The sequence below is a fragment of the Protopterus annectens genome, chromosome 9.part0 (genome assembly GCF_019279795.1).
Source record: "Protopterus annectens isolate FY-2018-M chromosome 9.part0, PAN1.0, whole genome shotgun sequence".
NCBI classification, from domain to species: Eukaryota; Metazoa; Chordata; order Ceratodontiformes; family Protopteridae; genus Protopterus; species Protopterus annectens.
Genome location: NC_056743.1, coordinates 571,980,295 through 572,004,282, shown reverse-complemented (window position 1 = coordinate 572,004,282; position 23,988 = coordinate 571,980,295). Strand labels below are relative to the sequence as shown.

Below are 23,988 nucleotides of genomic sequence, written 5' to 3'. Positions count from 1 at the left end.
TGAAGTCTAACATTCAAATGCCTGTCATTTATTTCAGAGTTCAGTCCTCTGTGAATTGTCAATAATTTGCCAGAAAAATCAAATTTTAAATGAGGAACAGAATAAACCTACAAGTAAAAAATCTGGACAGTTGAGACTGCATGCAAATAAGCTTCATGCTTAGAATTTCTAAAACTTTCCTCTCTCTTGACAATCAGGTCACTGATGCCCTTTACCACCAAACAAAGGCAAACTAATAGGTAAAACTTCCTTATGCAAAAACGGTTTTTGACACTATAAATCCCTTACAACTTACAATCCAATTGCACTTATTTTGCAGCCTTCATGACATCCTATTACATGGCAACAAAAGTATCTAAAAATAATCTTTGGAGTCAAATTCATAAAATAATCTCTATAGAAATTCACAACCACTGAAGTCTAGAGCCTTGGACTCTTACTGTATACACAGTATATTAAATTACAGAGTGCAAATTAAAGTTATAGACAATGTAAAATTATTTTATATTTAGATTACTTTGCCTTCTTTAGAAATGGTCCATCACTTTCCAGCATATTTCCTCATGGAGAAGAATTTAATCAGATTAGTGCATTCATATCCCTTAATATTCTTCCTGTTTCTCCAGCAAAGAAAATTAGGACGTTTATAGGTTCATAGGTTGGTACTAGGCTATCGGCCCTAGGGCCTATACAAGCCTAGCCATAACAATTCCCTGGATATCTCTTCCCACAATATTTACTTCCCTGCACCCCTGTCTAGCATGCCGACTGACGTGATCCCGGGGTGAATTTCCCATCTCCCATCCAATCGTCAAGGTTCCTTTTGAAGAGGGCCAAGGAGGCGCTCTGCTTGACATGTATGGAGAGTCTATTCCAGAGTATGGGGAGTCTCTAGGTCAGGAACTTATCCCTCCAGCATGTTTTGTTCATTGTGATGACAAGGGTTTGATCCCTGGAGCGTGTGGCTCTGAGGGATTGGGATTTCTTTAAGTGGAGCATGCCCAACAGCTCAGGGTTTGACATGGCCTTGTATGTTAAGCAGAGATCGCTTCTGAGTAGATGATATGCCACAGAGTATAGCTGGAGTTTTTAAGACGGTCAGCACAGGGCATCTGCTTTAGACCTGTGATTCTTTTAGTGAGGTATTTCCGAGGCCTTTCTAGCTGTTGCAGATGTCTTGTGAGGTACATGCCAAATAGGGCATTGTACTCTCTAATGAGGCATGAGTAGAGTGGGATAATGACCTCCTCTTTTCTGGATGAAAAGCCCTTGGTGATTAGGTGTGCCACATAGGATTTCCTGACTGTTGTGGTGTTGTGGTTAGTGAAGTAGAGACTATCCACCTGTGTCCCTAAGTCTCTCCTCACACTTTCAGTATTTAGTGTACTGCCACATATGCGGTAATTCATGGGTACATGTTTTTTCCCAAAGGGGATAACTATACATTTCTTGGCATTAAACTGGCACCAAGGATCTGTTTCTGTAAGGCCCTTTTGTAGAATATCCACATCATTTGGGGAGTCAGTAATGGCTCCCAGTTTGCAGTCATCTGCGAACTTTGTTAGCCAGAGTCCCTTAGTGTTGGCTTGTACTTCAGAGAAGTAGATGCCAAACATGAGCGGTCCCAGGACTGAACCCTGAGGTACTCCACTTGTCTGGATCTGGATTTGGAGTCGGCTACTTTTACAGCTTCTGGGATGTAAAAATATTCCAGGGCGTCAAACATATTTGCATAAGATATAAATGAGGCTGTTAATGTAGGCCTTGATCTAGATGTTTTGCTGACATTACAGGCATACCAGTCCAAACTAACCATGTTTTAACTCATTACAGCTGCATGACATGTCCAAATGTTTTTGCAGTTGCATTCTGCTGACAACTCTGTTCATATTAGCATTAATGTTTATAAAACTATGCCACATACAAGCTATCAGAAGATTTTAAAGCTTACACTGACAAATACAGCTGCATAGATATATTTACCTGCACTGGACAGGTCAATGATAATTTGTGATATTTATTTGTATTATAATAATGTGCATATTTTTTTAAATCTCAAAATTAAAGTGACAACTGCTTAGCTTCATGTGAAAGCTAACAGCTACATGAAGAAATTGCTGCTGGCAATACGTGTGTTGCTTAAATGATTTTTAAGATATTGTAAGCTGTGTACACAACATTATAGAAATCATATTTACAGTTGTTATTGTGACTTAAAAATCCATTTTAAGACTTAAAATTGACTAACATGTCCGGTTCTAGAAATATGAACATTTGTTTGAACTAAGTTTCTTGCAAAGTCCCACAGTTGACATTTGCAGGTGAAAGAATTCAAATCCTGTACGTCTGACTAAAGGAAGCAGTCGATTTAACAGCTTAACACCTGAAGTGCCAGACAACTCTAATTTACTTAAAAACTTATTAAAACAGGTGCTGCTGAGTCATGTATCTTCTGAACAATAAGAACTATGGAACTCAATAACTGGTCCTTGGAGCTTTTCTCCCCGGGCCTCTGCTGAAAATTGGCTCTGTCCTAGAAGGACTTTCCTGGTCAACAAATATTAAATAAATAAATTAAATAAATAATCCTCATTTATTTACCAGAAAAAAAAAAAGCGAGCGACTGGGCATAAACATGATGCAAAATGAGATGTTCCATAAAATTAGAGAAAACAAGTTCACATAAAAAGTTAAAAGAACTGGTTTTACATCAACATGCATTTTCTGAACAAGTACTGTGAAACTAGTAACTGATATTACTGACAGACTATAAAGTCATTTAGTGGTTTAAAAAGGAATAAGTGAAAAGTAAGGCAGTTAGCTCAGAGGACAGAGGCTCTAAGCCAGGGATGTCTAACCTTTTGGCTTGCCGGGGCCACATTGAATGAACAGAAATAGTCTTGGGCCGCATATAAAATATATCATATAGTTAACTCTTCCTGTGCCATTGGCAACCAAAGTTGACCTCCTGGCTGTACTGTAGGGGCATTCAAACAATGAATAAATGTAATAAGTGCCTAATATTTGTCTTAAAATTTTTAATTCTCATTATAATTCTTAACTCTAACATCTTAGTTAATGAACCCTTCCATTTTTATGAGATCATACCTCTTGATTTTGCTGGTTTCTTAAAGATATCCATGTCTTCTGTCATACCCTTAATGTCCATATATCATCCAAGGTGCTGATGTATTCTTCTGTATCCACTTCCATTGCAGTAGGCATGTCGTCATTACTGGGATATTGGACCTTTTTGTGAAAGTAGTGCACCCTCACGTGGAGGACTTGGCCTCCCACAGCCCATGGAGCCCTGCAGTGCCCCCAAAGATGATTACCCACATAGTGGTGAATAATCTTAGCTGTTCCACCTTGGTGGTGATGTGGAGAGATGCTTAAAGTCTCTCCTCATGTCTTTGAAGACATTTTATATTCACCAGGAATGATGCTTAAATGCAGTGATAAAATTGGTTTCCGTATTTGGTTAGTAAATTGTCATTCAAATGGATCCAGTGCATCTCTGTGGGTCAAAATGTTTGGCAAACTTTAGCCTGCATGTATAACTCCTCATTTTTCATGTACTGGCAAAAAATCTTGTTGACTCCATAGTGTCTGTTTTAGGCCTAATTCACCTGATGAACATCCCAGCATAACAAATTCCAGTCCTGACAATATCTAGGTAGCATTGCTGAGTGCCAGATGTGTGAGTAATAGAATGGCCTAAACTTGTAGCGATACTTGTTATGCTAAGCTCATCCGTGCTGCACACTCCTGTTTCTATTTGCTATGTCTAGGTTATTGTGCCTCTTTTCATAAAACTTGTATCAGACCAACATAGTTTACATACTTATTCTTAAATTCTACATTTTAATAATTTCTAATAAGCATTCCACAAAATACAGCTAGGAGCAGAAAACATAGCCACTGAAATGGCAGTTCACATTTAATAAAAAAAAATCATGAGAGCCTCCTAGGTATATGAAGTCACACACTAGCCTACAGCAGAACATCTGTACATATTAGTAATCAATATCTCTAAGTTTTTACGTTTTTTTTTTTTTTTTTTTTTTTTTTTTTAAGGACACACTTTCACCTATACCAACCTGCAGTTTTCCAGAACACAACCCCTAAGAGAATAAGGATCAGAATTGTGTGCTGTCATGAAATGTCTCCCAAATGGGACACTAGTTTTTTTTATTTTTTATGTCCCTAATAGGTTCCTGTAACCGAACCCTAAAACTTTCCCCTATGTAGAACTTATTGCATCCACATCTCCGCACATACACTAGCCCCTCAGTATTACAACTGTATTCATACCTAGCTGTAAACTTGATGCCATTAATATAGGGAAGAGAGCTTACTACATGACAAATAGAACAGCCATCACATGGAACAGGGATAAAATTTTGTATTCTATATTACCTGACTTTGTGAGTATTGCATATAAAAGAGCTAGGAATGTGTCTGATATTCTGGTACATAACCAATTCAGTTTACCAGATGTTAATGTTAGTCAGAATTTAAGCACAGATAAGGGCACTGTTCCATGTGATGGCTGTTCCATCTGTCATTATGTAGCGAGTTTTATGAAAAACAAGCCAAAAATAGGAGGCAAAATTCTGGACATTCTGCAAAAATCTGTACTGTTGATAGGTATGGTACACATTGTGATCCCTGTTAGGAAACTATAAATGGGGAAAGAGGTGACCAATCTCCAGGTATCCATACACAACCATACTTATCAGCCATGTCTGTTGATTTGTACACTTTCAAACAATATTAGCCCAGTAGGAAAAGGACTTGTAAGGGCTATGGATATATTCAGCTTGAATGTCAGAACTCGCAAACGATACGAGACAAAAATCCAGACATTCTTCGAAAATCCGTACAGGTGACAGGTATGTTGATTCAGTACAACTCTCTCTCATGCACACACACACACACACACACACACACACACACACACACACACACACACACACACACAATCTACTTTCACGTACAAACATTTTGCTTTCATGCATGCACTCACTCTGCACTTACCTATTAATACAGTTAGGTGCTGTCCCTTTCAAAGGCAAAGACAGCAAATCAGTACACTAATCCCTTTTCAGTGTGAACACACACACAGATTCTTCAGTGTGAAATAACACAGTGGTGCGAACACACAGATCCTACTTTGGTGGAAAAAAAAAAACAAAACGGAAGGTTGCTTTGGTGTGTGTGCACGCCGACGTTGCAGTTACAGGTCACGGGTGCAAAAAACAAATGAAAAAAAGTGTTTTGGTGCATGCATACACTGAAGTTGCAGTTAAAGGTCATGGGCCGCAGGTTGGACACGTCTGCTCTAAGCTCTTAATGAGCTACTTCCTGGGGTCAGAGGTACAGAGCGCAACTGTTTCTACCATCATTTGTTTTATGTGCGACTTTGAGCAAGTCCCTGAACCAGACTTGCTCCTGGATTGAGGTTTGGTCATTTGGGTTTAAAATAGGCAAAAAATGTGAAACTCTCTATTCCTTCTATCTATCCCTGTTTCCATACAGTGTTAATTCAAGTAAGTCACTTAACCAGGCAGAGATCCTGGGTCCAAAAAAAAAGTAAACAAATAAGATGGAAAAATTGGGCTAGGCTCCTCAATATTTTCCTGACTCGATTGCCTAGTAACACATGCACGCGTGCACGCACCCACCTCCCTTACCAGATCCCTGTCATTTCTGCACTTCAGAGAGCCCATTACCCCAAATGTAGTGCATCAATACTTTCCAGAGATCATTAGAACAAATGGGAAAGCAAATGTTTTTGTAAAATACAAGAGAACTGATGGGGAATCAGAAGTCAGGCAGTGCCACAAGTACTGGTGAGGAATCTGGTGTCAGGCGGTGCCACAAGTACTGGTGAGGAATCAGGAGTCAGGTGGTACAAGCATGTGCCTGCAGCAAATAACTTAATTTGGTTTCATTTATGTGCTTCAGAGCCCATTATGGTAATCTTAATGCACAGAATCCAGCTACCTTATTTCTGCGCTTCAGAGCAGGTTACAGAAATCCAGAAAGGACAGAGGCTTTTGAAAAGCACAGAAGTACTGATGGGAATCAGACATCAGGTGCTGCTATTGCTATGAGCAACACAGAAAAAAATTAAGTCTTTGTATTTTTACTAGTGCACACCATTTTACAGCAGGGGGCATATACCCCATGTGCCCCCCCCAGATATTTAGTTCATTAACCCCCACTCAAGCTCTACACAATCCTCACTTCTGAAATCCAACACCATAATATTATTTGTTATTGTATCACCCTAAATCACACAGTGATGTCATCACATAGTGAAATCCAACACCATAATATTATTTGTTATTGTGTCACCCTTTTCATTATCCCTAAATCACACAGTGATGTCATCACATAGTGAAATCTAACACCATAATATTATTTATTATTGTATCACCCTTTTCATTATCCCTAAATCACACAGTGATGTCATCACATAGTGAAATCCAACACCATAATATTATTTGTCATTGTATCACCCTTTTCGTTATCCCTAAATCACACAGTGATGTCATCACATAGTGAAATCATCTTCCTCTGGCACATTGTGATGAAGATATCCATGGTTAGAGCCATACCCAAAACTCTATCTTTTAATCTGTAGTCCTCCGGTGTTGACAAAACCTGTTAAACACTGGAATCACTTTATAATTCCCCTTTATCCCACAGAGTTTAGCTGCACCCATTCTTCTCTTTGTTGACTCGGATTCTCCAGATGTATAAAACACTTTTCCAACCCATTCTCTCTCCCTCCACCAGTCCATCTTCCTCCTCCTCCTTATCTGACATGTCCTGGGGACTGATAACGGTACTGAATCAGCAGCACTCCCCCCTTCATTGCCTTAAATTCCATCACTTAACTGCTTTGACCCACCCCACCTTCTCACCACTTTCATGAGGTTGTGATCGTCCCCTGCCTCCTCCAGCTTCTTACTTGATGCCATCCTCTATATAATGGTTTTGCCCCTTTCATGGTTTCCTCTCTCATTCCTAAAAGATATTTACTCTTCATACCTCATATCTCATCCATTCTTCTCACTGGCCTATTTCTCTGTTGATCACTAACCTCCTCTTCTGTTACTCCCAATCTTTCTTCCCAAACGCTTCAATGGTTAAGCCTTAGTACCCAGACATACCCTGGATCGGTCTAATTTCTTCCTTTGATATGCTGTTTGTCCATTTTCATTCTGCTTGGGCGATATGCTTCCCCCTTTTGCCTCACCATCTTGGTTAAAACGATACAGCCATGAAACATTTTTCAGTCGCAGCTTTCAGCTCTGCTGTCCCATGCAGCCTACGATTAAACTAACAGACGTTGTTAAATGTTCCTCTTCCACTGTGTGTTCCAACAAGATGACTGGAAAAGTAATACATTAAATATATACAATATTATACATGCTTTACAAGTTATTCAATTAGAGTTTTAATGTCCTTGCTTTTAATAAATAGTTTAATGACGATATACAGCCTGAAGTACATTTTATTATTAAAAAGTGTTTACTATGTTGGCATTGGCTGCAGAATGAAGAGGTTTTAATACCTTATGGCAATTTTCTTATGTCAGTGTTTACACTGACTACAGTATTGGACCTTTAAAATCTCTCTCCCCCTTCTCCACTTATTAGTACCCTGGTAGGACTCCTCATCTCAACTGCTCTCACCCACCTGTTTAACAATTACCAAGCATGCAACTTAATTATGTAAAGCAAAATATAGACACCTAACTTACATTACTATGTAACCAAAGCAGTGAACTATTATGTCCTAGTAGTAGTCTGTTCCAAATGAAATGTTTTGCACAAGCTCCTCTTCATACATCTCAACCTCTCAAGTGTAAGAAACCTAGACAAAGCCAAAAGTAATGGGAGGGAACAAAGAGGCAACATCAGGAACAGATTTGACATGTTGCACTTATAAACTTAGAAAGTTGCTAGAATAACAGGTTATGTGTTGGCATGTATTTTTCTGAAGGATATTAAGTCTGAAACTGAAATAGGACTTCACTCTCCAATGATTTGCCCAAAAAACAAACTTTACAAGAAACAGATCAAAAACAGGAGGCACAAATCTATACATTCTGAGAACATCTGTACAGTTCAAAGGTAGGCTCCCCTTAAAATTTACACGTCTAAGCAACAGACAGCATCTAGTTCTACTCTTTCAGGTACCAAACAAAAAATGGACTTAGTTATGGGAGTTAACAAGATTTTTCTTTTGTGCAAAGCAACAAAACATGAACAGTGCTCACTAATCCAGCAGTTAAAATATATTTCATATCACATAAGCAAGAGCTCCATGTATTGTGTGTCTTCATGTTTTATTTATTTTCACTTTAGAAATTAATATAGCTTGTTCAAGGCAGTTTCTTCTATGTATGGCTTTAGCTATTTGTATAGATGTTTGTGAATGGAGGGTTTTGAAACTGAATTTGTAAATCTGAAATGAACTGTTCCTACAAAAAATAGCATTTGAAATAGAATAAGATCACTTTTGCCAATGCCATTTTCTTAAATTTAATTTCCATTCTAACATGAGGAAGTGTGTTTTCTAAGGGTGCGATTCAGATGGGTGGTGTTACTTTTCTGGGAGTGTATAGGTCATTCGACTGGGCACTGCACCAAGTTATGTTGTCATTGTAGTGAATAGGAAATAAGGGTTTCATTGTTCATTCTAATATGTTTTATTCCAGCAGGAATTTAATATTTTTTTTCTGGATGGGCAGTGCTGTTTATAGGAGATATGGGTTGATTTTGAGAGCACAGTGTGCACAATTACTGTGTGTGTATATAAATATATATCTTAAAAAGTAGTCAAGTGTTTTGGCTCATTTTGCTTTAATTATGTTTCTAAGTGAGCAACTAGATGAATTAGGGTAATTTTAAAGGAATATGGTTGTCTGCTTTTTTTTTTTTTTTTTTTTTTGAGGAGGACCATTGTCTGTTTTTTTTGTGTAATATGTACTTTTTATTTTTGTTAAGTAATGGGAAATACATTAGCTCAAGTACAATTTAGAATAGTTTCACTAACGTCTTAGCTTGTAAACACTGTTTGTACTTGCAGATGAGAAAGCCCCTCTGAGCCTCTAATAGGGGTCTTCTGTCCCATACCCAGGACTAATGATTTTTATCCAAATCTTCAGTGTGTGTGTGTGTGTTTGTGTACATTTGGTGAATTTATCTAGGATAGTGAGTTAATTGGCAATCTAATTTCCATCTTTCATAATGGATTCAATAAAAACTACATGTCACATCCAATAATGGATAACAGTACAACATCAAATCGCATCATCGCAAGCCAAAAGTGAACATTAAAGATAAAGTTGTATGAAGTACAGTTGTGTAAAATCTTACCATAACAGTAGGTGTCCTTATCTTGACTGTTGCAGTATCCAGAAATGGAAGGGATCTCCTGTACAGGGCAGCCTGAAGCTCAGCCAGTATATAAAAGGCTAATGATCTTGTATTCACACAGTATGTTACATTTATGCTCCCCGCACAGAATATACGGCATAAAAGGACATATGGATGCAACTACTCATAACTGAATTGCCCCAGAAGAAAATCTTCACAGGACAAAGGAGTCCATGTATAACCAGAAGGAAAAAAATGCAGAAGAAAAAAAGGGAAGCCCTCATCATGAAGGGAATCAAACAAAAAACAAAACAAACAAAAGGGGGTTAAGGAGAATGAATACGGCAACAGTGAAGAGAAGGACATCTATCGCTATGGTAAGAGTTTAAACAACTGTACTATGTCCTTCTATATCACTGTTGCAGTATGCAAAGCAGAAGAGTAAAAAAACTCAAAAAACAAAATGGCAGGTAGAAGGCCAAGAACAACCCTCAAGAAACCCACATAAAATGGTTTCAGCAAAACCTGCTCTGGCCCTAGAAACTATATCCAACTTATGCTTACTAAAGGTATGCACTGAAGATAAAGTAGCAGCCTTTAAAGGATGGCATTGGTGTCCAACCCCTTGAAGAAGGCACCAGAAGAGGCAACAGCCTTAGTGGAATGAATTGTAATGAAGTAGACAGAGATTTGCCATGAAAAGAACAAAATGATCAGTTAACATTATTCCATGATTAGGACAGGCAATCACTGTTGTAAGTCAAGAAGGGAATTCATGGGGGAAAGGTAATAGAGTGAGATGAGGCCAAGTAAAGGTGTGGACTGCAGATAAGATACTACCTTCCCTACTAGGGTTCAGTAGAGTATAGGCAAAGAAAAAGCAACAGGGGAATGCCAAGTTAAAGACCACCTCTGGCTGAGTTTTTATTAGAGTCTAGAACAGAAGCTGCTGTAAAAAAATAATCAAATCATATAAAATATTGCATGATAACTATAAGAATCAATCAAAAGGCAGTTAGAAAAAAACAGGAAAAGACCAGAATGTCAATTTACAAAGGAACAATTGGAGGACAGCATCTGTCATGCCCACATGTTTGCACAAACTGCAGAACACTTAGGATTTTTGGTTGGAAGCGTTTGCATAAGTATTTTTTATTACCAAGAGACTACAAAGAATTTTTCTTCTGGTAGGTAGCAATTGCTGGAGGTGTGATAGGAAACAGAGGTAACCGCATCTGAACTGCCTAGACATAGCAAGACTTTACCAAGTTTACTGTTATTGGTTGCCAAAAATTAATAGAAAATAGAAAACAAAATCATAAACTGTAAATGAAATACTGACTGTAGTGAAACAGTTAAATGAGTTGAAGGTTTGATTTTTAGAAAAGGGAATGAGCAAATTACATAAAATTAAATGGAATTTGTTGGAACAATGCAAGCAAAATAATGTTCAAAAAGTGTAGTGAGGTTTAAGGGAAGGCTTGAACTGATCGATTTATGTAATGTTGGAGTGAATGAGAATTATCAAAAATTATACAATACGTGTAAATAAATATTTTAATATAGTTTGTTTTCTTTTTAATGTTTGTATGTTTGCCTATATTTAAGTGATAATTTAATAAAGATATTTTAAAAAAGAGGGAAATTCAAAGTGTACGAGTCTGAATTCCTTTGCACTAATCAGATCCATCCTTTTATTTTTTTTTTTTTTTTTTTTTTTTTTTATTATTTACATTTTGGTTACCAGGGAAGAGCAGTGATAACAGAATGACCAAGTGCATGCTCAGGCCATGATGCTTTCACAATAGCAATGAAAATGTAAAAAAAATTAGCACAGAGGTGATAGCTGGTCACAAACGATTGTATGCACAAATTTTACATTACAATAAAGCATTCTGCAAGTGGAAAGGTAAAATCAGAGTAGCAGCAAGTAAAGAGTGAGAAACTGGTTAGCCTTGGGAGTTGATGGGATATTAGGTTTTTAGAGTGCAAAAATAAAGTAATGGTAAAAACAGTCCAAAGAGGCAGGATGAGGAGGATAAATAGTGACTATGAGCAAGGAGGAAAAAAAAAACTACGTAAATATTTACAGGAAGGAGACACGGTGGTAAAGTAGTAGAAAAAATGGTGTGACCTACAAGGGAATTAATCTAGTGCAGAGTAGTGTTTATTAAGTAATGTGTCCTGCATTCTGGCACTTGCATTTTATTTGCATTGCTCTACTGTTTGAGCTGTGGTCTGAACTTAGTGTAGTTATAGTATGACACCTGTGCATTGGCCCAGCAATCAAGGAGCCTCAATCCTCACCACTAACACTAGTGAGGGGCATCCACATAGAGGAGGATAACAATAAAAAATGCACACAGTAAAGTACAACTTCCCTTAAGAGCACACAGAGATCACAGTCAGTCTGGGGCTGGTTTCTCCCTTTCTTTCCAGATTCCCAGTAAGACTCCCCACTGGCACAGCTATAGGGTCCAGACCTCAACCTAGTGGGCAAGCTAAAACCTCCAACACCCTCTCTTGTCCAGCCAGTGTTTTGTGTCCCTGCCCAAGTAGCTGACACACACACACACTGAGATACGAGTTATACACAAACACTCCTGGGGAAGGCTGGCACAGATTCTCCAGCTGTGCCCCCTTTCTTCCATGTCTAAAAGGTAGTACCAGCTGCCATCACCCACTAATACCAGCTACTAAAAAGGCCCTTAACAAAGGGTGTCCAATTATTACTGTGCAATATTAATTATCCAAATGGTGTGACTGAACAGCAAAGCTTATTGGAGTGATTTGGACAGTATCACTGTGTACATACAATGTACTCTAGAGCTTAAATGATCTCTTTACACAAAACAGACACAGTTGAAAGGTTTAAAAATATTTAATAATAAATAAAAACACAAGACAATACTTCTTACTACAGTGCTAGTCAAGAGTTCAGAGATCACAGGAAAATGCTTAAAATAATACAGTACAATAGTTCTGACATCAACACAGAAAAACAGTCTAATATTCCAGTTTCCTAGCTATTCCTAAGAAAAACACTAAAATCTAAGATCCTACAGACACAGGCAGTGTGTGCTGGTGAGTTGGATATTCTCAAGATCTCAAGACAAATGCCAAATGCTGTCCGATTCTCTCTCTTTAGATTGATAACACAGTGCTGCTTCACATTACATCATTCTTAACAATTTTCTGTTTTCCCAGGCTAACAGAAACTGAGGTTAATAGCCCTTTTGAGCTGGTCAGGAAGCCAGAGCAATAAAAACTTATACATGCAAATTCTAGCCATTAACTTTGGCCTCAAAACAATATGAAGAATTCCTTCATTTAGACATCTTTGCTCAGAGTTTTGACATCAAACAATTACACAATGTTTCACTTATCAGCCTTCCTAGAGCGCACGGTTGTTACATTTTTGCAGTTCCACATTTAACAGCATTTTCTTCCATTTAAGAGAACAAGCCTGCGGCTTATATTAATATTTACAGATGGCAGAATTATCTACAAAATTCTATCTGGCTAGGCTGGCAGCCTTCACCTATCTTTACAGTTAGTATTTTCTGTAAACTAGTGAGGAAGGGCTTGACAATTTTGGAGCCAGTGAAAATAAACTGGAGTCAGCTTAATTTAGCAAATGTGGTTTGGAGAGTAGGACCTAGTATAACCAGACTTCTGAGGATGTAAGTTAGGGTATGTTTCAATATATGTGAAGAAGGGGCTTCTCTTAGAGGTTTTAGCCTACCTTTTTAAATAATTTGTAAATACTTCATTGTCATAAATAACCTGCATTCATGTTTTCTTGTTTTTGGAAATGAATAAAAATATTTAAAAAAAAAAAGGGGGCTTCTTGTGGGGTAATTTAAAGAGTTGGGAGCCCAGAAGTAGGTTAGATCTGGCTTGGATTGGAAACTATTTCCCTTGAATAAATTAAGGTAGTGGTAATCAAGGTGAGGGAAATTGTTGCCGAAACAGCATATTTTATTAGATATGTACAGTAAATGTATTTGTTAGAGGAAATGGTAAACAAGGGTAAGCCATACACAAACTGTGTGAGCAAGACACCTTTCTCAATGGCTGCCCTAGACTATGATGCATGGAATGGAGAGAGTTTCTGAGCCAAGAAAAGAAAATAGTGAATAACCGTTGTATCCAAAATATTGATTTGACAATTAGGCGGTGAGGTGGTGTTGGAGCTACTTCAAGAGAACTAGCACGTGAGCCAAGTCTGCGGCTGGGTCACATTAGTCAACAGAGCTGTACCTTGAACAAAAGCTGCCTTTGGAGAATTTCAAGTTTAGGGCAGGATTAGTACAGCCCTACTTCTAATTACTACTGGTCCAAATAAAAATCAATGATCTTGAGAAATCCAGATAGCTGGCGCATTAATGCTCAAGAGCCCATTGCACTGATTTTTGTCCAAGAATAAGCAACATATTTAAAGTAGCATTCATTCCTTCATGCACTGAGCATGCCCAGGATTGTAGTGAGAGATTCCTGCCCACTTATTTTGTATTCTCAACCCACCATTATATCCCGTGCCCAAGATCACCGCTTTGGAGTGTTTGTGCAGTGTTTATCCACAAGTACTAGAGTTAAATAATAACAATGAAACAATACAAAAGTTTAAAGAATTAGTCAGTTTCAGATCCTGCTGACTTGTATCAGAGATGAACCTCCTCACAAAATATGTACAATTGAAGCAGCAAAGAAATGTGTACTCTCATTTCAGGCACAAATGAGAAAGTGTAAAGGCGTGAAGGAGTTGAAAAAAGTGTAGCTTAGCTCTATAAAAGTGGCAAACATATTTGCTATGGTAAAATGATGATACAAAATGGCAAGCAGTTTTTTTTTTTTTCCTTCTTCAAAAAAGGAGAACTATGTAATTATGTGGAAGTTTCTGACATTTTGTTAGGTTTTTACCATTAGATTGCTTTTAGCATAGGCAGATATTTACATAGGTGCTATACCAAAGAAACCAGAAATCGAGCAGAATTTCCCTAAAAGTTGAATGTGGTGATACTTGGCTCTTGTCTAAGTCATTAGAAAACTTAGAATCTCTTAGAAGAAAAGCAGACAGACTTATTTTTGTACACGTTTTGAAAATGCATCTCATACAATCAGCATTCTTAATATCAGTTTTTAAATATTGTTCTTGGAAATAAGTGGCCAGTAATATAAATCATAACTTTTACTCATTTATTTGCAGAGTCAAACGATGAATCGGATGTGGTGGACACTGATTCTTCTGCTCCTCATTGCAGTTCATGTCGCACTTTCTAAAAAGGGCGGCGGTAAAATCAAAGGCTGGCCAAAATCTTCATCAGGCTCTTTCAACAAGAATTATGGAGTCTCTGATCCCTACAAACATAAAACAAAGATTAAAATCAAAGGCCCTGGTACAGGTCGCATAGCAGCTGCTGCTGCTGCTGGAGCAATTGGCGGCGCTGTGGTTGGATACGGCCTTGCCAGGCTTAATGACCCATTTGAAAGGATGTACTACAGACAGCAGCATTACACTACCTACAGATCGTTCATTATGAAGTGTTACACTGAAAAAGGAGTTCCATTTAATATAGCGGAGTTCAATGCAACAGTTTTCAACTCAACAGCATCGAACACTACAGCTATGCCCGTAACTCCCCCCAAGAATGAAGACAGGTATTCTCAGCAAAAGGAAGTATGTGAGACAACATACTGGAAAACAGAAGCAAGACCAGAGAGGATGGGCCGCCGTCAACATTCAATATACGAATATTACGATTCTGATTACAACTCTGCTGGAATTTTCTGCCCAAACATAATTGTTTTCCTGAGCTTCATTTTGATGTTAGTCACTTAATTCAATAACTTGCAGAGTCCAAACATAAAAAATGCAACACTAACTTATGTATATATTAAAAGTGCTGGAATGTACAATGGGGAAAAACTCATGCACCATTTCTTTACCTAAGCACCAAACTGCTCTCAGCTCCCAATGTCCTCCTCCGTCTATGAAACCATGAGATTCATGCAAGTCTCTGTAGTGTCACACTTACTGTAAAGACAAAGCTGAATGACTTATGAAGTAAATGCTGTTAGTGCTTGGGCAGTAACATTAGATACCTTCAGAACTTGTTTTTGTTATTCATTCGTTCATTTACCAGTTACTATTATAAAATGGTCCATTGTTGCCCACTTACAGGTTTTCCCCCACTCCTGGAGAAGTAGCCGGCAGCAGAAGTTTTTTGAGACTGAAGTAAGAACATGTAAAAATTAATTTCAGCCTCCTCCAATACATTTAAGATATGGGTGGTACATTTAAAATCCTCTGCTAATTCTGAGATAATGTTCTGTGTATACGTAGAAATATAACATGCCTACTCATTTTCTGATGCTAATAAGAACATTCAAATGCAACTCAAATCATCATTACCTTTGTGGAGGAAAAAGTGTCTAAGGACAGGATACACTCCTTAAACAAAGCTGAACTCCACTTAAAATTTAATAATGTTTTCTTAGCTGCAGACGACATCTACTAAAAGTTATTGTCCAAAGGGGCTTCAGGTGTCACAGCAAATCTTGTGTTATATGCTGGGCTAGATTTCTAACAATAAGGGCAGTGTTAGATCAGCAGCATGCAAACGTGGAAGCCAGTTGAGGTCATGGAACCATCGTTATCAAAGCTCAGGCATTGCTCCTAGTGCATCACTAGAAATCAAAACCAAGAGATACTTTATATAATGCCGTTTGCTTCTGACTGAAGAGGCTTGTATAGGGACGTGCAACAAACTCACTGGTGAACAGTGCCAAGCAGTCTTGTAGCATATCTGTAGCCAAAATCCTAATTTATCAAGCCAGCCATCTGTGTTTTCACAATGCTAAATGTGTATATATATCTGAACAGCTTGATGCTTCCTGCCTGGTCGGACTTTATATATATATATATATATATTATCAGCACAGGTTAGCAATTTGTTCTTATAAGTCTAGGCAGGAAGCATCAAGCTGTTCAGATAGGGAATACAAATCAAACCAGTTTCTAACTACAGCAGCATCTTTTTAAATTAATCTAAAACTAACAAGTTTAAATCTTAAGCTATAGTATACAGGAGGTCTTCACCTGATTGGGGGGGGGGGTGGGTACTTAAGCTACATTATGATCTATCCTCTATTTCTCAGTGCAGTAATGTCCCCCAGCTGGGCAGCATTAATCTTCCCCATGAAGGGGTAGATTCTGTTACCAGTATTACCACAGCGTTCAGTGATTTATACAGAAACTGGGGTACTGATGACAATGCAACCGCATCTGGACATCTTACATTGGAACAAAGTCTGGTTCATTTTTTTTCCGTTAAAAATATCTTTTGTTTGCTCAGTAGTACAGCGTTATGATTCAGCATAAAAGCACACTGTAAAATTTCATTTGCTATTTTCATATATATGGCATATTCCCATTTAAACATTACTGCATATGTAGAAATTAAAAAAAAATGTCTCAATTGCAGCACAGTGGCAATACCAAAAGCAGTTTTGAAATCTATCGTACTATATTTAATCAAAGCAGAAACCAATTGTTTTAAAGGGAAGCATTTTGCTAGCTCATGTATTCCCAAAATAATGACAAGCATTTCACTTAACTTGAAGATTCTAAGCAACTACAATTCCCTAGCAGAATAACCAGTAGTGTTGATGACAAGTAGGATTCTTTCAATATTCAGATGCCTGTCATGTGACTAAGCAAATCACTTAACACATTACTCATGACTTACCACTGAAGAGGCATTTGTGCCTAATGGGTCTTGTATGAATAATTAAAGTACTAAATGTGAGGAAAAATACTGGAGCCTCTAAACATTCCATTCTCTTGTCTACGAAAGACAATTTTTGAGTCATTAAAAGTGGAGTATTAATACAGGTTGCTCAGAAAGCATTGATGTTATGAAAAACAGGCTGCCTGTGAGGTCTCAGCATATCACACATTCAAAAGCATTGTTTGTGCAAAATAAAAAGAACCACCATGCATCTGCAGTTTTCATTGCATTTTTTTAACAAATCATGCAGCACACCAGCTAGAGGCTAAACCATGCTGGGCCTGGGCTAGGAATTAAACATGTTAAATGGCATCTGACACATTCCATTGTAAAGTGAGCCAAGCACTCTGCACTTGAAGCCTACTTCAAAGCATGTTTCTTAATGTGGTATATAGCATAGACAGGAGGAATGGAGACTCAACGAAACTAGAAGGGCTGAAATAGGGTACATTGATCAGTGATGAAACAATTGGCCTTTTTTTTATGTGAGCCTGGTGCAATCCATAGCAGCTCTTAGAGGTTCTGAAGTTTGGATCTCAGATTATTGGACTAGGACAAACTAAGAGGGCATAGAAACACAAGTAAAGACTCAAATGATAAGGGAAAGAAAAACTGTACCCTGAAAGCAAGCACATGCCTAAGGTACAGATAAGTATTTGAAAACGAAGCATCTGTACAACCTTAGCGGCTAGTCAGGGATGAAGGGAAAACAGAAAAGGCAAAAAGAGCAGTCAGCAGGAAACACAATGCCAATACGTTGTAAGCAAATTGAATCACCTTAGCCATTTTAGGCCACTGATGATAGCGGCTCAAGGAAACTGAAATAGTATGATGGTACATCTTCATTAGGAACTTTCATTAGAGCAGAGTAACATAGATGCTAAAATTAGTATAATGTAAGAAAGACCCTGCCAACTAAATTATATTAATATGGCATTTCTTCTCAAAACAGCAGGTTCCTACTGGCATAGACATGGAAGTAGACTGTAGCAATATAAGGAACATTAGGGTTGCAGTACAAAATGATATGGGTGCTCAAGTGTACAATTTAGGGATCCGACTGAAATAAATCACTAGTATTTACATAAAAAATTACTTTAATGGTTTTAGAGGTATATATTTGTAATGCTTAATTGATTATCCCTTTTAGAGTTATGTCAGTAAGCTTCTAAAGAACCACAGTAAAGATATATTTCTCTGTCCATGTAACAAACCGTACAAGGCCCAACCGTACAGACACTCAGTAAAGCATATGAATACTGGTCTTGGATCCTGTATGCTAAAGTTGATGTCAAAGATATTTCTTCACGCATAGGAAAAGGAACCTCAAAGTGCAGTACTGCTTATAAAGTCACAGCAATGGATGCAGACAAGTCTGGCAAGGAGAGTGGCATTCTTATTGATAGGGTGTAGAGCTGGGGAGGTATATTGTACACCTTCAGAAGCAATGGCTGCTAGATGACCACCAGCACCGAAGGACTGGTGAAGTGTAGTTCAAAACACAGTCTAGAAACAGATTAGATGAATACCTAAAAATGTAACCCCCCCCACTTTTAATGGCTCCATTTTGATATTTGTTTGCTTAGCTCCAATAGGTACCAATACTTGAACGTTCTATAGTTGTGATAACATGGTATTGTTAATCACTGCAAGATTAACAATACCGGTTATGGTGTTTGCTCTGATCTGTACAGCACCTTTTTTTATTCATTACACAGCAAAAAAGGCAGAACAAACTTCTACCATTTTGCAAAGATGGGTATATTATGCAATTAAAAAAGTCAAAAGTACAAAGTATTGCTTGTCCCTCACTTTTGTGTATTTAGTAAATGTTGTATGAAAAGTACTATGCATTAATGTAGTAATCTGCAGCTGAAAATAGGTAAGCAGTCAGTTAACAAGTTACTAAAACTGCAGTCATAAGAGAACAGAAGACTAAAACAGGAATTTAACCTCCATTTAATTGTGAATCCACACCCTTCATTGCAAAACAAGAAACACATCATAAACATAATCAATATCGCAACACAATGCTCTACCAGAGTTGCTGTATTACATCAAAATGGAAACACCAGCATTTAAATATCCCTGTCGGGCATCCTTAAAAACTCAGCAATTACTCTAGGTTAGTGAAACATCAACAAAATGAAACCAGTAAAGAAATACAACTAAAGAAAATATAATCTACTGTTGGCCTCAAAGGTTAAAAGTATCGTACAATAATTATATAAATAAAATGCTCATCCATTAAATGGACTCTGTACCAAAACCAAGTCATCAAGAACATGCTACAAAATTCTGTATAAATAAAAAGTGTAAGGACCATGGGTGTCGAAGTGATATTTTACTTCTATATATGCAGTTATGCTAGTGAGATACACAACAAGGTCAGTTATTTTCCCCAAAAATGTTTCATATGAGCTCTAGCATGCTGTCAGTTGTAGCCTATACTGTCTTATTTCCTAAAGTTACATTTGCAAGAAATCATTATGCAAGCATAGCATGGCAAGCTGTACATTTGCTACTGGAAGAAAACAGTTTCTCAAGAGAAAAGGCATTTTGCTCTTCTCCAGTGAGTGCATATATTGCAGAGTAACGGTTAATACCATGCAACCATGGTACCATTCTGCATCAGACTAAGACCAGCTATAAAATGTGTGAACACACACCCATACATACACAGAGATAGACACACGCAGGGCTTATCCTACCAACAGGAAATATCCATCTGAAATGAATGTTTGTGCCTGTTCTTCATGATATCTGCCTTGCATAACACTATGACATGCTAAAATGAATCTTCAAGCTTTGTTTTCTATAACTGAGAACTTGGAATAGTTCTGATATTAAGCTTACAGAAGTTGTTTGCAGATAGTGCCCGTCATCAAGGGACAACAAAATCAGTGGCTGTGAAGGGGTCTGGGAGCTTGTGTTTCTATTCTGTACTTTTACATTCATACTGGCATGTTCACTAAATGTAAATCAGCTTGTATTATTGTATGTACTGGGCATATTTTAGATGCACTGTGTGTCTTTATTGAACATTTATTATTCAGTACTATGAAGTTGCACATGAGGCTGACAAAATGTCTTGAGTTGAGCATCATCTTGCACTTAATTTTTATGTCAGTAAATACTGTTTTTCTTCCAACAGTTTATTTTGTAAATTAAACAGTTGTATTGTAAAATATAAACAGTTGTGTTTGTTGCAAAATAACTGCAGCATACAGTTGTTTATTTTGTAAAATAAACAGTTGTGTTTGCTGTAAAATATAAAAAGTTGTGTTTGTTGTAAAATAACTGCAGCATATCAAAAAGGACGCCTGAAAAAAGTCCATTTTGATACTTTTCTGTTTGCGTTCTTCAAACTGTATATAAAATGTAACACAATCTGCTGCTGCTCATGCCTATTGCTCGAGGCTCCTCCATAATCCTCTTATTCGACTTGTACAGCTGTATGCATGCTTAAAATAAAATTTAAAAGAAACATCTCCCCGGGGATGCTGTAATAACATTGTGTAGAATACACGTTTTGCTATGTGCTTCATTATATACAACAGCAGATTTATATGCCTCATTTAATAAACATCTCACAAGATCGTCTGTATCAAATGGATTACACATCTCTAGTCTAGCTAGTCGATATTTTATAACTATAGCCCAAATTGTATAGTTTTTCAAATTTGCAATGGATGCTTCACCAAGTATTATGCAATGGCTGGTCATCCCCATTTCAAAAATGAGTGAGCTGATTGGGTAAGCACAGCCAGCTTGCCTGTTGTAAGATGGGTAGCACAACCAGCTTGTAAATAAAACAAATACCAATACAACAAAGTTGTGCCACTGAAGTATAATTGAGTGGCCAGGCTTCACCCTCATGATCAAATCACACCAACTGTGGGTAAATCCTGCTATACCTAAACACAGTCATGGATTATTGCTTAAAAATGCACTAGGAAATTCAGTATACATAATATATCAGCCTGCAAATTTTCAGTGAATACACTAGCTACTTTATTATAGAAATCTCAATTACATGTTATTGTGGGCCTGTCTTAACAGTATACAATGTTGAAAAAAATAAGGTCAGTATGTTTTTCCTGTACTACAATTTTTTTTTAATCTTTAGTATAAATAGACTTGTATGTCTACGATATTCCATGATGCTTCAATCAACTAAGTTTACAAACAGGGTTAGTGTTTTTTTTCTTTTACACAGGCACTTAAACTTCATTAAAAAGACCTACTGAATAAGTGTGTTAATGGATATGCCAGCACAGAATCTAAATAAAGTTTGTCATTTACCAAATCTTTTACCATTGATTGCTGAAAACGAAACATTATGAAGTCATCATACAATTTATCATATTCTGTCTGATACATCAGGCAAACCTTTTATGAACAGAACTTTATGTGAATAAGTTCAAGATGCCATTTAGTTTGGTCACTTCTGGACAATTAGTAAATCACCAAACAGACTAGTTTCTCCCTAGCTGATCACACAATCAAAAATGTTTTCCTGTTGTCCTTCAGTGTAGTAATCGACTACTATCCAAAATGACTATCTTCACAATACTGTTGTGTAAGAAATTGCATGTCTTTACTACTGAAGTATGAATTTACATTCACTGTTCATGCACTCTGCATTTGTTAGTAATTCTTCTAGGTCTAAGAGGTCGAGCTCATGAATTTAAATTTTCAGTCCACAGTTCTCTGCTTGCAAGTGATCTATTGTCAAGTTTCTGTGGCACTTCGTGTGGTAAAGCCACAGTGATTTGACATCTGAAAGCAAATGAATTAGCATTGTATCAGCATCAGAACCACAGTCATTTTTTAGTCTGGGCTCGGGGTCTGTCCAAATTGATAGTGTGTTTTGCAGTTATCAATCCACCTTGAGTTGGGGATTAAGATGGTTTTCTGTAGGACGAGAGCATAAAGTAACACGGTATCTCCATTACCAGAAGTGTTCTTCTGTCATTAAAGGATTGGTAAATTCAAATACTCAAGTGGAGAGGGTTGCACAGTACCCCAAATGGATATATGTGATTTTAAATGGCAGGCAATGTATTTCCTGCACCTTTTTAAATGCATTCTTATATGAACTTTGACTCACAAATCTGATTCTGGAAATTGTCCCCTCCCTAACTAGTGAGGGTTATTCTATGTGCAAAGTCAGGTCTTTGGAGTATATGCCCAAAATTATAGTTATGCAGGATGTTATTTTCCCACAGTGGGCACAGGAGATAAAGGTTGTCCAAAATGCCCTTGGCTATCCAATGGCATTGACTGCACCAAGAAAGAAAGACAAAACTTGGATGATATGGAAATATTGTATCCGTTTACTCCTGCACAGTAAATATCTTAATCTGAGAAGAAACAGCTGAATACTGCCAAAGCAATTTATCTTGCCACCAATAATCCAAAAAATGTCTGGAAAAATAGTTTAGACTTTCCAACAATAATATGTAATCTGTCAGTATGGGCTCCACTGGCAGCACATAAGAAAAAAAGCTTTGTATCATCTTACAGTGAAGATATTCCAAAAACCATTTACTTTAAATTCCAATATTCCAGCCTGCCAAAATAACCAGTCACCTTTTGTCCCCTCTGCCTGAACAAACAGCAGCATTCCAATTCGCTGCTATCTCAGAGAAGGATACCAAAAAAATGCAGCACTTGAAACTTTCCTCTGATAAATCTACTTCACTACTTCCCACCCCATTAGGAAAGCTATGGAAAAATAGTTAACCAACTTGCATATATCCATAAGTTCTTTGTTGTACCTCATACATGCAGTTATATTCTGTTCTGCCCAAGGTCATACTATGTGGAATCTTAAAGGACTCACCCCATCTCTGTCTGCCCTCTTGCCAAAATATTTAAGGAAATTTTCTACAAGCAGTTACTCAAGTGTATTTACAACTAGGGGCTCCTCTCCTGACAGTCAACATGGCTTCAGAAATGCCTTTTCAGAACTACAGCTTTAATCTCTGCTACGGATACCATCCTTAATTTTACAGTAAATAGTCTCATTACAGTTGGTGTTTTCATTGAAATAACAAGGGCCTTCAAAACCTTTATCCAGGAACAACTTCTCAAACTACACAAATTTACCTTTGTCAAGATGTCATTTGGTTACAAATGCCATCAACTGCTTATAAAGCTACCCTGAAGATGGGACGTTTCAAGTCTACGCCATCAAATGTCTATTATTGGGACCCTAGATACAGTTGTCCCCCATTGCTCTATATTAGGCCCACTACTGTTCTCCTTTTAGTAAGGCTTTTGTCTGAACTCTGATGATGCTTTACTTCAAGCAAATAAAATTACCCAAAATCCTGCAATCTCATCAGCTATCCTTTCCAAACCTGTCAATGGACTGAAAGAAATAAACCCTTTATTAACCACAAAAATAAAATATTCCCCTCCATTCAAAGCTCACCTACTCAATATCACAAATATTATTCCATATGTAAATTGATACTAAGGTATGACATTATACCAATCCCTTAACACCAAAACTCATACATTAGTACCATCTCTTAGCTGAAGCTTTGCTACAGAATCTCCAGTGTATATTGCATAGTCAAAAATATCCTTCTTCCAAAACTTGAATATTGATTGACATTATATCACCAAGTAAAAACACAGAAAGGGTGGGGTAAAGGGGGTTGTAATTGAGAAGTGTAGTTCCTGCATTCTCCTCTTCTGTACCTATATTTTTGAATTCTGGTGTATATGTGTTAAGCATACTGTTATCGGCTTGATACAATTAGTAGGGAGGTGTGTATCTGGTT

At 37.4% G+C, this 23,988-nt stretch overlaps 1 protein-coding gene across 1 annotated transcript in view; it reads left to right on the top strand.

The window, feature by feature from the left end:
* Positions 1–15,508, top strand: part of LOC122811332 — a 77,870-nt gene extending 62,362 nt beyond the window's left edge. Inside the window, exon 2 of the mRNA XM_044083104.1 lies at positions 14,608–15,508. Within this exon, the coding sequence (XP_043939039.1) occupies positions 14,617–15,240 (624 nt within the window). The 5' untranslated portion in view covers positions 14,608–14,616 and the 3' untranslated portion in view covers positions 15,241–15,508. The remainder of the gene's footprint in view (positions 1–14,607) is intronic.
* The last annotated feature ends 8,480 nt before the right edge of the window (positions 15,509–23,988 follow it).